At 36.3% G+C, this 13,693-nt stretch overlaps 1 protein-coding gene and 1 long non-coding RNA gene across 2 annotated transcripts in view; one reads left to right on the top strand and one right to left on the bottom strand.

The window, feature by feature from the left end:
• The window catches only part of LOC136839422 (uncharacterized), a 486,213-nt gene that overhangs the window by 238,935 nt on the left and 233,585 nt on the right, over positions 1-13,693 (top strand). The gene's annotated exons all lie outside the window — the stretch shown is intronic.
• LOC136839250 (dipeptidase 1-like) overlaps positions 1-13,693 on the bottom strand; it is a 148,803-nt gene that overhangs the window by 29,045 nt on the left and 106,065 nt on the right. Inside the window, exons 7-8 of the mRNA XM_067105061.1 lie at positions 5,055-5,231; positions 4,263-4,347 (exon numbers count right to left, since the gene is read on the bottom strand). Coding sequence (XP_066961162.1) covers positions 4,263-4,347; positions 5,055-5,231 — 262 coding nt within the window. The remainder of the gene's footprint in view (positions 1-4,262; positions 4,348-5,054; positions 5,232-13,693) is intronic.

The raw sequence follows: 13,693 nt of genomic DNA, 5'->3' as shown, positions 1-13,693 counted from the left end.
TCTGATCAAAATATGAATAAATTATGTATAGGCTTATTCATTTCACTGTTAGACCCTTCAACGCTATTTGTAGACCGTTATAAGTCCAAATCATACGGTAAAAAATCTAAAACTATATTTCCATGTGATACAGACAATTTGATATAGGCCTAGGCCAATGATGTCTTTTTATGATATGTGTTACTATAATGAAAGTAAACTTCCCTGTCCAATTCATAAAAAACTGAACCAACCCCTCAGTTCCAATTTAAACTCATTCATTATTATTATATGAGTATTGACGTCTTTTTTTGATAAGAAATATTTATTTTATCCTCTGTTACGCCTCTTTACTTCTTTCCTATTATTAAGTGATTGCTGCAAGAGTTAGCTTTCCACTCCCTCATCATATTAAGAAAAAAAGTGGCAAAACATTTTCCTATATAGCTAACTTCAACTCGTGATACAAATTTTTTTATATTGGTTTTAGGGACGTTTTTAACATAATTAATAAATTACAACTCATTATCTTTATAATGACATCAAATACTTTAATGTAGAAGTGTGTCTTAAGTTACACGCACGGCATCTATAAACTTGGTCAATTCGTACGGTAACCTGAATCAAACAAGATCTTTCCCTTCTTGGAGGAATGTCTGGCAATAGGTATTTATTGTTTTGAATAAATACGCGTTGATAACAGATAGAAAGGAATATGTATCATTCTAAAGGTAAAAACGAAGAAGAACGAACGAATTAACGAGGAAATTCACATTTGAACGAATAAAAAAAAGGAAACATTGTAGCCTGCATGTTGACGTCGGTGTTAACCAGCAGCTACTTAATATACAGTGTCCATTGGCTATATAAATATTAAATTATTATCACAATTGTAATTTTAAACACCATAAAAAGAGCTGCAACTGTTTTCGGTTTCCTGCACGTGTTACGAACGCGTTTCAGTTTCCTTTGACGCTTCTGAGGGAGACTGTAGGCCGAAGTCTGAATGGTCTAATATAGAAATTGTCGATAAATGGTGATTTTTTAGTGGATTAAGTACTTAGATATGATGATAGCAATACCTCAAGGTACTTAAGAATTTGTGTTCTATTGACAAGGTATAATTAACATGTGTTAATTATAAGATGAACACTAGAAAAAATGTGGTATTTTCGGTGGAGTAATTTTTTAATGACGGGGTAGTTTTATCACAGAAGCATTTAGTCTTCTAATAGGGCATGCGCGGGTGGTGATGGATTTGTTTCGCGTCGTCGATGAATTATTTATTGATCTCCAAAGTTGTGCCCATAACTGCGAAGTTTTTTTTTTTTTGTGGATTAAGTAGTTAGATATGATGATGGTAATACCACAGGTATTTTACTGTCAAGGTATGATTAAGAAACGTTTGGCTTAAAATACTGGAAGTAAAAAAAAATTTTTAAACATGCTTTTATTAAAATGCACTAAAAAAATTTGTAGACATGATTAATTGTAAGAAAATCTGGTGTCTCAAAATATTATTTTTTACTTTTTAGTGCATTTTAATAAAAGTGTATTTATTTTATTTTTTTTATTTTTTATTTTAGCCTTTTTAGTATTGACAGAAATCGTGACCGATTTATGATTCCAGTTAACGATAATGATATCTGTTTACGGGGGAGGGGGAGGGTGTGGGAAGGGGAGGGGAGAGAAGAGGGAAGGTGGAGGGGGAGTAGGAAGGTGAGGGGAAGGAAGAGGGAAGAGGAGGGAATGGGGTAGGAGAATGGAAGGGGAGGGGAGAGGAAGGGAAGATGGAAGGTGAGGGTGAGGGGGAGAGGAGGAGAAATGAAGAGAGGGGAAGGGGAGGGGAGGGGAGGAAAATGAAAAGGGAATGGAGAGGAGAGAGGAGCGGGAGGGGTGGAGGAGGAAGGGGTAGGGATGGAAAGGGGAGGGTGATGGGGAAGTGGAGGGGTATGGAAGGGGGAAGTGGACGGAATAGAGAGTGGGAGGACGCAGCTGAATTAACTCTTGATCACGTGCTCCGGAAGGGGAGGGGAGGGGAAGGGGGAGGATAGGGGAGGGAAGGACGAAGGCGAAGGAGAGGAGGGAGGGGAAGGTGGAAGTGGAGGGGATGGAAGAGGGAAGGGGAGGGGTAGGACAGAGCTAATTAACACTTGATCGTGTCCTCTTGAAGGGGGAGGGGAGGGGAGGGCACGGAAGAGGGAAGTGGAGGAGGAGGAGGAGGACACAGCTAAATTGACATACGATCGCATGCTCCAGAAGGGGGAGGGGGAGGGGGATGGAAGAGGGAAAGGGAGGGAACACGGGTAAATTAACACTTGATCGTGTACTGGGGAAGGGAGAAGGGGGAGGGAAGGGGATGGAAGAGGGAAAGAGGAGGGGTTATGTAGAAGATAGATCCTACCGAGTCAAAGATGTTCTGAAAAATCCTAAGAGTTTCATACAAATCCTGAGATACTGGGAGAGGTCACTGAAGGGTCACTAGAGGTCACTGCTGACCTACTGATCACGTAAGGTTGTATTGTCACCGGGATTGAGTAACCATGCAAAATTTCAAGTTCATCGGACGAAGGGAACGTGTCGAAAATTGAGTTACAAATTTGAGGACTGACAGACAGACGCAGAAGTCAAGTTAAATAAAAGCACGTAAAAAGGTGGTAATTTCGTTGCGAGTAATTTTTTAATGAGGGGCTATGTATGTCAGAGAAGCATTTGGTCTGTTACTTTTTGCTGTAGCGAGGCTTGTAAACTACTTTTTAACCAATATAGGTTTTAAGTGTTAATTTTATTGAGATAGTGAATAATGGTTATATTAAAATAATCCTTATAAACTGTGATCAAATTTCATGTAAATTCTGGTCAAAAATTGATGTTATAGGGGATTTGGAGAAGAAGAATCATACGTCTGGCAGTGACAGGAAAAAAAAGGTGGAGTGTCAGGTGAAAAATGAGAATAAACCCAGAAAACTGAAGGAAAAGGTGACATAAAAGCGAAAAATTCTTTTGTTTTGTCTGCGTTTGTATGTCTGTCACGGGGTAGGGGTTTGATTTTGAGTTAAAAACCTATCTGCAGTGATGTAGAGGCCGTGTGCAAAATTTTTTCTGGGTTTGTCAAGCAGTTTGGATCTCTACAGAAGCGAAACTAATATGCAAACATTCACTTTTATATATATAAAATAATATAATTACTATATACATATGTATATTATATATATTTATATATATATATATATATATATATATATATATATATATATATATATATATATATAGATATATAAATAATATATATATATATATATATATATATATATATATATATATATATATATATATATATATATATATATATAGCATCTACTGGTCACATTTTACCAGATACATATGTAATTGTAATAGCCACAATGCCCTCTTAACTTTCTCGAATTCTTCGCGCTTTTTTTGGATACACTACCGGGCATCAGAATTTCTTCATATTTCTTGCACTTAGATCTTAAGGCTTTGTAGTGACAAGCGTATCCAAAAAAGCGCGAAGAATTCGAGAAAGTTAAGAGGGCATTGTGCCTATTACAATTACTTATATATATATATATATATATATATATATATATATATATATATATATATATATATATATATCTCAGAGTGAGATGGTTTGCCTACGTGAAGAGAACGGGAGAAAACAAGCCAGTAAGAGAAACTGGTAAAAGGGAAACCCTGACGAATGGCCGAGAATGATAATGATGATGAATGATGATGGCAGTGATGAACTTCTTTACAGATACTCACTATTATTAAAGCCTGTCCGATATTTTGGACTATAAATTTATTCAAATTGTATGCAAAGGAAACTCACTATTCCGACCAAAGCGCTTTCCGTTTTATCTTTGTTTTTCGATATCGCAAATCCCCTGATAAATCCAGCCGTCGTGGAATTTTTTTCTGTGCGTTAGTAATATATAATGATAATAATAATTAAGATGATGATGGCAATGATGATGTCAAATAGATTACATTCCCCCATCATTTCCACCACGACTATTATCAGTATCAATTTTATCTGTAGTAGTCGCAAAAGTAGTAGTGGGAGTAGTAGTAAACAGAAATCGTGCATCATTATCGTCGTCAGAAATAGTAATGGAATTAGTATGTTAACTGTTAATAGGGGTATTAATAGAAAAAGAAGTAGAATTTCTAGTAAGTAGAATAAAATCATCATTATCACCAGTAGTAATAGAATTAATGCACTATACAGTTAATAGAGTACCGAGATGCATACTTACCGACGACGTCTTGGATGGTTGCCGTCGGTGAACACGTTAAGAAGTCGTTGTAGAAACTCACCATAACAAGGCCACCGTTTGCTGTCTGCAGAGAGAGAAAGGGAGACAGAAAGAAACATAATAAAGAATGCTGAATAACTATCAGTGGTTCGAAAAGGGAATAATCCAACAATTATGAAATCTTGCAAATGGATAGTCAGTTGCATAAAGCCATATTTTAAAAAAATCTCAGTTGTTTGGTTAGTGATTATAAGAAAAACTTGTTAGCTAGTTTCATGGTTGGTTTCAAATTTACCCGTCCTTATACTATCCCGGGCTCTTCCCTTTCGGCTGTCTATGATAATTATTGTGGTAAGGTATTGAAAGTTATAAGAAGCCTCGGTTTGACCCATGAACTCATACTGCCAACTAGGAGAGGTGTATATTCGTCTTAGGTGAAGCCACCAACACTAAAATCTCACATTTTTTTAGTGTTGTTTCATGCAGTAGTTGCTTCATCATCTTCTACATTGGGTTTTCGACTTCAGGAACGTTTTTTTATAACACATTAGGTAATTCTGTTTGTAGTATATCATGCTCTCTCTCCCCTATGTCAGAAACTAACTATTCTACTATATCATAAATTACTTTTCCTCCTACAGCACGAATCACTTTCCTATGGCATAAGGTACCTCTCTATCCTCTACACATACGCACACGAAACGTTTTTGCTCCATTAAATATTTCTTTTATACTATAGAAGGTAAACCCCTTTCTAACTACATCAGGTACTTACGGCCCATCAGCACTGACCATTTCACTGAGAATATCGTCAGGGACGTTGCGCTCGATGTCGCAGAGAGCCCTCGAGGCCGAGTGAGAAAATATTACTGGGGCCTTTGAGGCGCTCAGGACGTCAGAGACTGTCTGCGAGGACGAGTGGGACAGGTCGATCATGATCCCCAGTCGGTTCAGCTCCTGGATGATCTCCTGGAAGTGAGAGAGAGTGTGAGGAACTGAGAGTGAATTGACGATGTCCTGGAAATGAGAGAGAGAGAGAAAGATGAATTGAGAGTGAGGTGAAGATGTCCTGGAGGCTATAAGCAGTGGAGTTGAGAGTGAGTTCTTGGTCTGCTGGAAGAGAGAAGTAGGTGGAATGGAGAGTTAGTCTTAAGTTCTTTGTAAGTGAAAGAGAGTGGGAGGAATTGCAAGTAAGTCTGTCTTCTGGAAGTGAGAGAGAGAGGGAGGAATTGCAAGTAAGTCTGTTGTCTTCTGGAAATGAGAGAGAATGAGAGGAATTGCAAGTATGTTGTCTTCTGGAAATGAGAGAGATTGGGAGGAATTTCAAGTTAAGCCTGTCTTCTGGAAATGAGAGAGAGTGACAGGAATTGCAAGTAAGTCTGATGTCTTCCGGAAATGAGAGAGAGTGGGACGAATTGCAAGTAAGTCTGTTGTCTTCTGGAAATGAGAGAGAATGGGAGGAATTGCAAGTAAGTATGTTGTCTTCTGGAAATGAGAGAGTGGAAGGAATTGCAACTAAGTCTGTTGTCTTCTGGAAATGAGAGAGAGTGAGAGGAATTGCAAGTAAGTCAGTGGTCTTCTGGAAATGAGAGAGAGTGCTAGGAATTGATAGTGAATTGACGACGTCTTGGAACTGAGAGACAGAGAGATTGAGAGGAATCGAGAGTGAGGCAATGGTGTCCTGGATGCCTCAAGAAGTGGAGGAGTTGAGATAGCAAGTTCATGGTCCCCTGGAAGCGAGAAGTGGGTAGAAATGAGAGTCGGTCGGAACTTTTCTGGGGGTAAAATATAGTGAGAGAAATTGCAAGTAAGTCTTTGATCTTCCAGAAGTGAGAGAGTGGGAGGAATTACAAGTGAGTCTGTGGTCTTCTGAAACTGAGATAAAATGAGAAGAATTGAGGGAAAGTCAGTGGTCTTCTGAATTGAAAGAGAGTAGGATAAAATAAGGGTGAGTCGATGGTCTTCTGGAAGTGAAAAAGATTGGGAGGAATTGACGATGAATCGATAAACTTTTGAAATCGGAGTTGAGGGAGAAGTTACAAAAAGTCGATGGTCCTCTGCAATGAGAGAGAGAGAGTCTGAGTATTTTAAATTGAGTTGAAAGTTCTCTGAAGTAAGGAAAAATTAGCTGAATTGAATTTAAGGTCATGGACCTTTGAGAGAGAGAGAGTTAGTAGATGGGATCCTGGAGTTGGGAACTGAGAGTGGGAGGAACCTAGACGAATGTATGGTCTTCTGTATGCAAAATTAAGGAACCATGAAGATTGTACGAGAATGAAAGGAAAGGAAGAAAGAGTAACGGAAAGTGAATCGACAATCTCTTGACAGTAAGAGACACTGGAAAAAAAATTGAGTGAGTCGTTGATCGTCTGGAAGAGAGACAGAGCTTAGGGGCGAGTCAATGGTCTTGTGAACGTGACCACAGTAGGTTGAATTTAACATTTATTCCGTGGGTATCTTGAAGTAAGGGAGAGTTGGAGGATTTGAGAAGTGAGGGATTGACAGTAACTCCATGCTTCTGGAGACGAAAAAAGAACTGAGTTTGAAGCAACGTCTGGGAGTGAGAGTGTGTGAGAAATTAAGAGGGAGTCTACAGTCTTTGGCAGTTGGAGAAAGCGCCGTAAAACAGGATCACTTTGAGAAGTTATAATACTTCCCTTCTTCCTTCGAGGGAAAAAGACGCGTTTTGGAAAATAAGAAGTAAGGCTAACTTATCGAATTAAAAATCACATTATTCAAATCTGAATAAGCACAAAATTTCTTATATATATATATATATATATATATATATATATATATATATATATATATATATATATATATATATATATATATATATATATATATATATATATTATAAATTTATATATAATATATATATATATATATTTGCTTATATGTCAGTAAATAGCGCGTGACAATATATTTATCCAAGGCCACAGGAATAATAAAAGAAGGAGTACCAAGAGCTTTCGAAAATGTGTTTTTCAACACATTTACGAGTCCTGTGGCCTTGGCTAAATATATATATATATATATATATATATATATATATATATATATATATATATATATATATATATATATATATATATATATATAATATATATATATATATATATATATATATATATATTATATAATATTCATAAATATGTATACATGTGTATATAATATATATATATATATATATATATATATATATATATATATATATATATATATATGAATGTCTTTTCCTGTAATACTACAGTGTAATGTGAATATAAGAAGGCCCATAAAACACTATTTAAACGTTGAAACCATATATTTCGGGCACTAGCTTCTGTGCCCCTGTTCACTGGTAGAATATGGACAGGTGGAAAGTTACAATGGTATATATACAAAAACATAAAGGTGTGGCCCTAGGCCTCCGATGTTATGGAGGTGGCGTTTCTTAAGGAGGAGAATAGCCAAATTCCTAGTGGTTTTTGGCCTCATTAGCTCCCGTTTGGCGATGGATCTGGCGGTCGCGTTTCCTGGGTCATCTTCTTCATGAGGGGTTTGAGGATTAAGGTGTCGATGTCATCCGATTTCCAATGTCCTCCTGACAGGTTCATATTGTTGGTTTGATTGATGATAGCAGATTCCAGCATCCTTCTTTTGTACGGACAGCTACTTTTGAAAACCAACTCCGCCCACTCCAGTTAATGACATGCCCTGTATTTCTGATATGTAGGAAAATTCCCGAACTCTCCGAAGCGTAACGTACTGATCTTTTGTGCTCTGTTATTCTTTGCGAGAGCGATCTACCTGTCTCGCCTACGTAGATGTCCTGACAATTACTACACGGTATCTTGTAAACTCCGGCTTCTTCCCTTTTGTTATTTAAGTATACGTTAACGAGCTAACTCCCGATGGATTTGGGATAATGGAAAATGAAAGGATTGTTAGGCCTGAGTTGCTCGGAGGCCTTTTGGATGTTTTCATCATACGGAAGCTTTATTTTGTTGTTGAAATCTATTTGTCTGTTGTGAGTGGGACCTTTATAGTATATTTTATTCGCTTTGTTAATAGCCCTCTCGATAATGTGTGGTGGATATAGCAGTTGCGTTAGGTGTTGGCGGATCATGTTAAATTCTTTATCCAGGTACTCATTTGAACATATCCTAAGTCCTCTGAGGAATAAGTTGCACCCTACCATGATTTTTACGGAGACGTCGTGGGAGCTTAAGAAATGAATGTAGGGGACAGCGAAGGTGGGTTTTCTATATACTGTAAATGCATACCTGTTCTGTTTTCTTATGATCAGTACATCTAGGAACGGCAGTTTTCCGTCCTTTTCCCATTCTGTTTTAAATTTTATGGTCGGAACTAGCGAATTTAGCCTATTAAAAAATTCATTAAAGTCCCCCCAGCTATTGTCCCAGAAAGTAAAGATATCATCTACGTATCTAAGCCAGATCATATTATGGGGTTTGATAGACGACAAAAGTTCTGTTTCGAAATATTCCATGTACAAGTTTGCTAGAAGGGGTGATAGGGGACTTCCCATGCTACAGCCAAATTTTTGTTTGTAAAAATTACCATTGAAAGAAACCACGTTGTTAGTTACACAGAGGTTGATAAGTTTTAAAGTTTTATCTATGCCAAGAGGAAAATGGTCTTCATATGGTTGTAACTTCCTCTCTAAGAAAGACAACACGTCGGCAATCGGGACTTTGGTAAATAATGACTCGACGTCTAGGCTGAGCAATTTGATGTTGTTTGAGGGGATGTTTAAACTATTAAATTTTTGTATGAAATCCTCTGCATGTTTGACGTGGGAGGATGAGAAGGTTCCTAGAAAGGGTGATAACAAGTCTGCGAGCCATTTTGATAATTTGTACATGAAAGAGCCCCTGCTAGATATTATGGGGCGTAAGGGAATCCCATCTTTATGTGTTTTCGGGAGGCCGTAAAAATAGGGGAGAGAGGGGTTGATTACCTTGAATGTCTCTAGTAATTCTATGTCTTTTTTATTGCCCCCTATGGTTCTGACTGATTTGTTAAATTGAGCAGCAATATTTGTTGTGGGATGCTGTTGAAAACAGTGAGTACCACTCCAGAAATTTGTGCTACAAATTAAAAAGACTGATTAGGAACAGCGTATGGAATAATCTTGGCCTTCCCAATAATGGCTGAATCTCTCTAACCATCCCCTCACTGCAGAAGAACAGACCGTTTTAAATCTTGGAGTTTCATTCGCACTAAAACCTGGTCCCGAGAGTAATCTTAATTTCCTAGTTGCTTTTGATAAACATTTTGCAAAAAACAATTATGACAAGAAAGAGGCATGTCTCAAAGCATTTTGCTAAATGTCTTCGAGCAAAATAACAACAAAAATTCGCTCCCGAAAAGATTCCAAAATGCATTAGTTAGTTTAAGGAAAAGGGGGGATATCATCATCACAAAATCTGACAAAGACGGGAAAATAGTTCTGTTAGACAAGGAGACATACATCAATAAAGTTCAAGAACTTCTAAACGATGCGGAGACCTATGACAAATTAACGAAAGATCCCACAACAAATATTGCTTCTCAATTTAACAAATCAGTCAGAACCATAGGGGGCAATAAAAAAGACATAGAATTACTAGAGACATTCAAGGTAATCAACCCCTCTCTCCCCTATTTTTACGGCCTCCCGAAAACACATAAAGATGGGATTCCCTTACGCACCATAATATCTAGCAGGGGCTCTTTCATGTACAAATTATCAAAATGGCTCGCAGACTTGTTATCACCCTTTCTAGGAACCTTCTCATCCTCCCACGTCAAACATGCAGAGGATTTCATACAAAAATTTAATAGTTTAAACATCCCTCAAACAACATCAAATTGCTCAGCCTAGACGTCGAGTCATTATTTACCAAAGTCCCGATTGCCGACGTGTTGTCTTTCTTAGAGAGGAAGTTACAACCATATGAAGACCATTTTCCTCTTGGCATAGATAAAACTTTAAAACTTATCAACCTCTGTGTAACTAACAACGTGTTTTCTTTCAATGGTAATTTTTACAAACAAAAATTTGGCTGTAGCATGGGAAGTCCCCTATCACCCCTTCTAGCAAACTTGTACATGGAATATTTCGAAACAGAACTTTTGTCGTCTATCAAACCCCATAATATGATCTGGCTTAGATACGTAGATGATATCTTTACTTTCTGGGACAATAGCTGGGGGACTTTAATGAATTTTTAATAGGCTAAATTCGCTAGTTCCGACCATAAAATTTAAAACAGAATGGGAAAAGGACGGAAAACTGCCGTTCCTAGATGTACTGATCATAAGAAAACAGAACAGGTATGCATTTACAGTATATAGAAAACCCACCTTCGCTGTCTCCTACATTCATTTCTTAAGCTCCCACGACGTCTCCGTAAAAATCATGGTAGGGTGCAACTTATTCCTCAGAGGACTTAGGATATGTTCAAATGAGTACCTGGATAAAGAATTTAACATGATCCGCCAACACCTAACGCAACTGCTATATCCACCACACATTATCGAGAGGGCTATTAACAAAGCGAATAAAATATACTATAAAGGTCCCCCACTCACAACAGACAAATAGATTTCAACAACAAAATAAAGCTTCCGTACGATGAAAACATCCAAAAGGCCTCCGAGCAACTCAGGCCTAACAATCCTTTCATTTTCCATTATCCCAAATCCATCGGGAGTTCGCTCGTTAACGTATACTTAAATAACAAAAGGGAAGAAGCCGGAGTTTACAAGATACCGTGTAGTAATTGTCAGGACATCTACGTAGGCGAGACAGGTAGATCGCTCTCGCAAAGAATAACAGAGCACAAAAGATCAGTACGTTACGCTTCGGAGAGTTCGGGAATTTTCCTACATATCAGAAATACAGGGCATGTCATTAACTGGAGTGGGGCGGAGTTGGTTTTCAAAAGTAGCTGTCCGTACAAAAGAAGGATGCTGGAATCTGCTATCATCAATCAAACCAACAATATGAACCTGTCAGGAGGACATTGGAAATCGGATGACATCGACACCTTAATCCTCAAACCCCTCATGAAGAAGATGACCCAGGAAACGCGACCGCCAGATCCATCGCCAAACGGGAGCTAATGAGGCTAAAAACCACTAGGGAATTTGGCCATTCTCCTCCTTAAGAAACGCCACCTCCATAACATCGGAGGCCTAGGGCCACACCTTTATGTTTTGGTATATATGCCATTGTAACTTTCACCTGTCCATATTCTACCAGTGAACAGGGCACAGAAGCTAGTGCCCGAAATATATGGTTTCAACGTTTAAATAGTGTTTTATGGGCCTTCTTATATTCATATATATATATATATATATATATATATATATATATATATATATATATATATATATATATATATATATATATATATATATATATATATATATATATATATATATATAATGTATACATAAAAGTTGTGGGGAAACGATTATTGATTTAAATATGGAAGGGACGACCAACACTGTGCCTTTAACGAAGTAGGTCCAGGGGAAAACAGAAATAGAAAGGCGAAAGAAAGAGTGGTGGCGTAAAATGTCAAAGGAACCTCTCGAAAGATTGAAGGTTATAAGTTGCAATTAAGGGCAAATAGCCAATGGAGGACATAACACATTTGGGAGAAACTAAGCGTTAAGTGAAAATTGAGGGATATTAATATAGAAAACAAGTGCATGCACAACTACGTACACGTGCAAACATATGTGATGTACATTTCCATACACCCGTGTGTTTGCATGTGTACGTAGATGTGCGTGCACTTGTTTTCTATATTAATATCCTCAACTTCACTTAACGCTTAGTTTCTCCATAATGTTTTGTGTCCTCCATATATATATATATATATATATATATATATATATATATATATATATATATATATATATATATATATATATATATATATATATATATATATATATATATATATATTATATATATATATATATATATATATATATATATATATATATATATATATATCATGTATACACACACACACACACACATATATATATATATATATATATATATATATATATATATATATATATATATATATATCTATATATATATATATATATATATATATATATATATCTATATATATATATATATATATATATATATATATATATATATATATATATATGAATTTTGTGTATGGGTGTGTGCTGTGTATTTGTGCGCGTGTGTGTATCAGATATTAGACCAGCTCGTGAATGAACGGCATCTTTATTTGTCGCGACAATTTTCGAAGATTTAAATTATTCCGCCAGCAGCAAATCTGTAATGGAATATTTATATTAAATTTAAAATCAGTATAGTAATAATATAAAAAATAAAAGATCTGTTCGAAGGACTAGGTCATTAAGCTAAACGTCGTTTTAGTCTCAGTCGCCAGCACTGAGGAAGATGACCTTCCTGTAAATTTTTTTTTTTTTTTTTCAGTCCTTTCCTTTAGGTTTAACGAAATGGAGTCTCTATATACCCTAAGAGATAAACCATCTCTTTGCAATAATGAAAGGTTTGTTGAATTGCTGTGTTTGTTTAAGTCGGGAACCTGTGTCCCCTTTGAATTTCTACGGATTTAATTCTCTACTGATTTTTGACAACATATAATTTGTATTTGTATCTCTATGTTTGCAGGTTTTTCTGCCAGTTTATTTTATTATTTCATATGTATGAGCTATTTTGTTTTATTTTTTTTACTTCATTTATTTTAAATGTTACATAAATATTTCATTGTAGATAGATTGCCTGATGACGTAGAAATATAAATCTCAGAAACTAGTGGCAACAAATAAATACGCTGTCCATTCAAGCTCTGATTTTGATATTATTTGTCTCCGACTCTTCCATTGCCGATATATATATATATATATATATATATATATATATATATATATATATATATATATATATATATATATATATATATATATATATATACGTATAAATGATTCTCCTGTACAGTTTTCTTAAATATATTTTACAGACCGTGTTCCAAAAGCTTACTCATTCCCACCTTGAAAAAATACAGTCTTCCTTTATCGGAAATTGGTCGTCTGACGAATCACCTCTATCGACGCAACGTAATATTAATACAAACGAATCAGTCAACCTCTCCATTCTCACTCTTAAAGCTATTGAACAGGAAATGTTGCCTGTTTATGCAGAGGATCAGGGCTTTAACGCGATCTGACGCGGAGGTACCACGAAATAAAATCGAGGATTTTTTTAGTAGTCTCCTTTTTTTTTTTTTTTTACATTATTAGCTTTCGGGGGATGTGGAAAGCCCATCAGTTAATCCAAAGTAATCCTTAAACACTTGAGGTGATTATTGCGAATTTTATGTCTGTTGTTTGCCAGTAAATCTTTCCCCGTCCCTTTC

The sequence above is a fragment of the Macrobrachium rosenbergii genome, chromosome 1 (genome assembly GCF_040412425.1).
Source record: "Macrobrachium rosenbergii isolate ZJJX-2024 chromosome 1, ASM4041242v1, whole genome shotgun sequence".
In the NCBI taxonomy this organism is placed as follows: Eukaryota; Metazoa; Arthropoda; class Malacostraca; order Decapoda; family Palaemonidae; genus Macrobrachium; species Macrobrachium rosenbergii.
The sequence above is the reverse complement of the archived record's forward strand: the minus strand, read 5'-3'. Positions and strand labels throughout refer to the sequence as shown.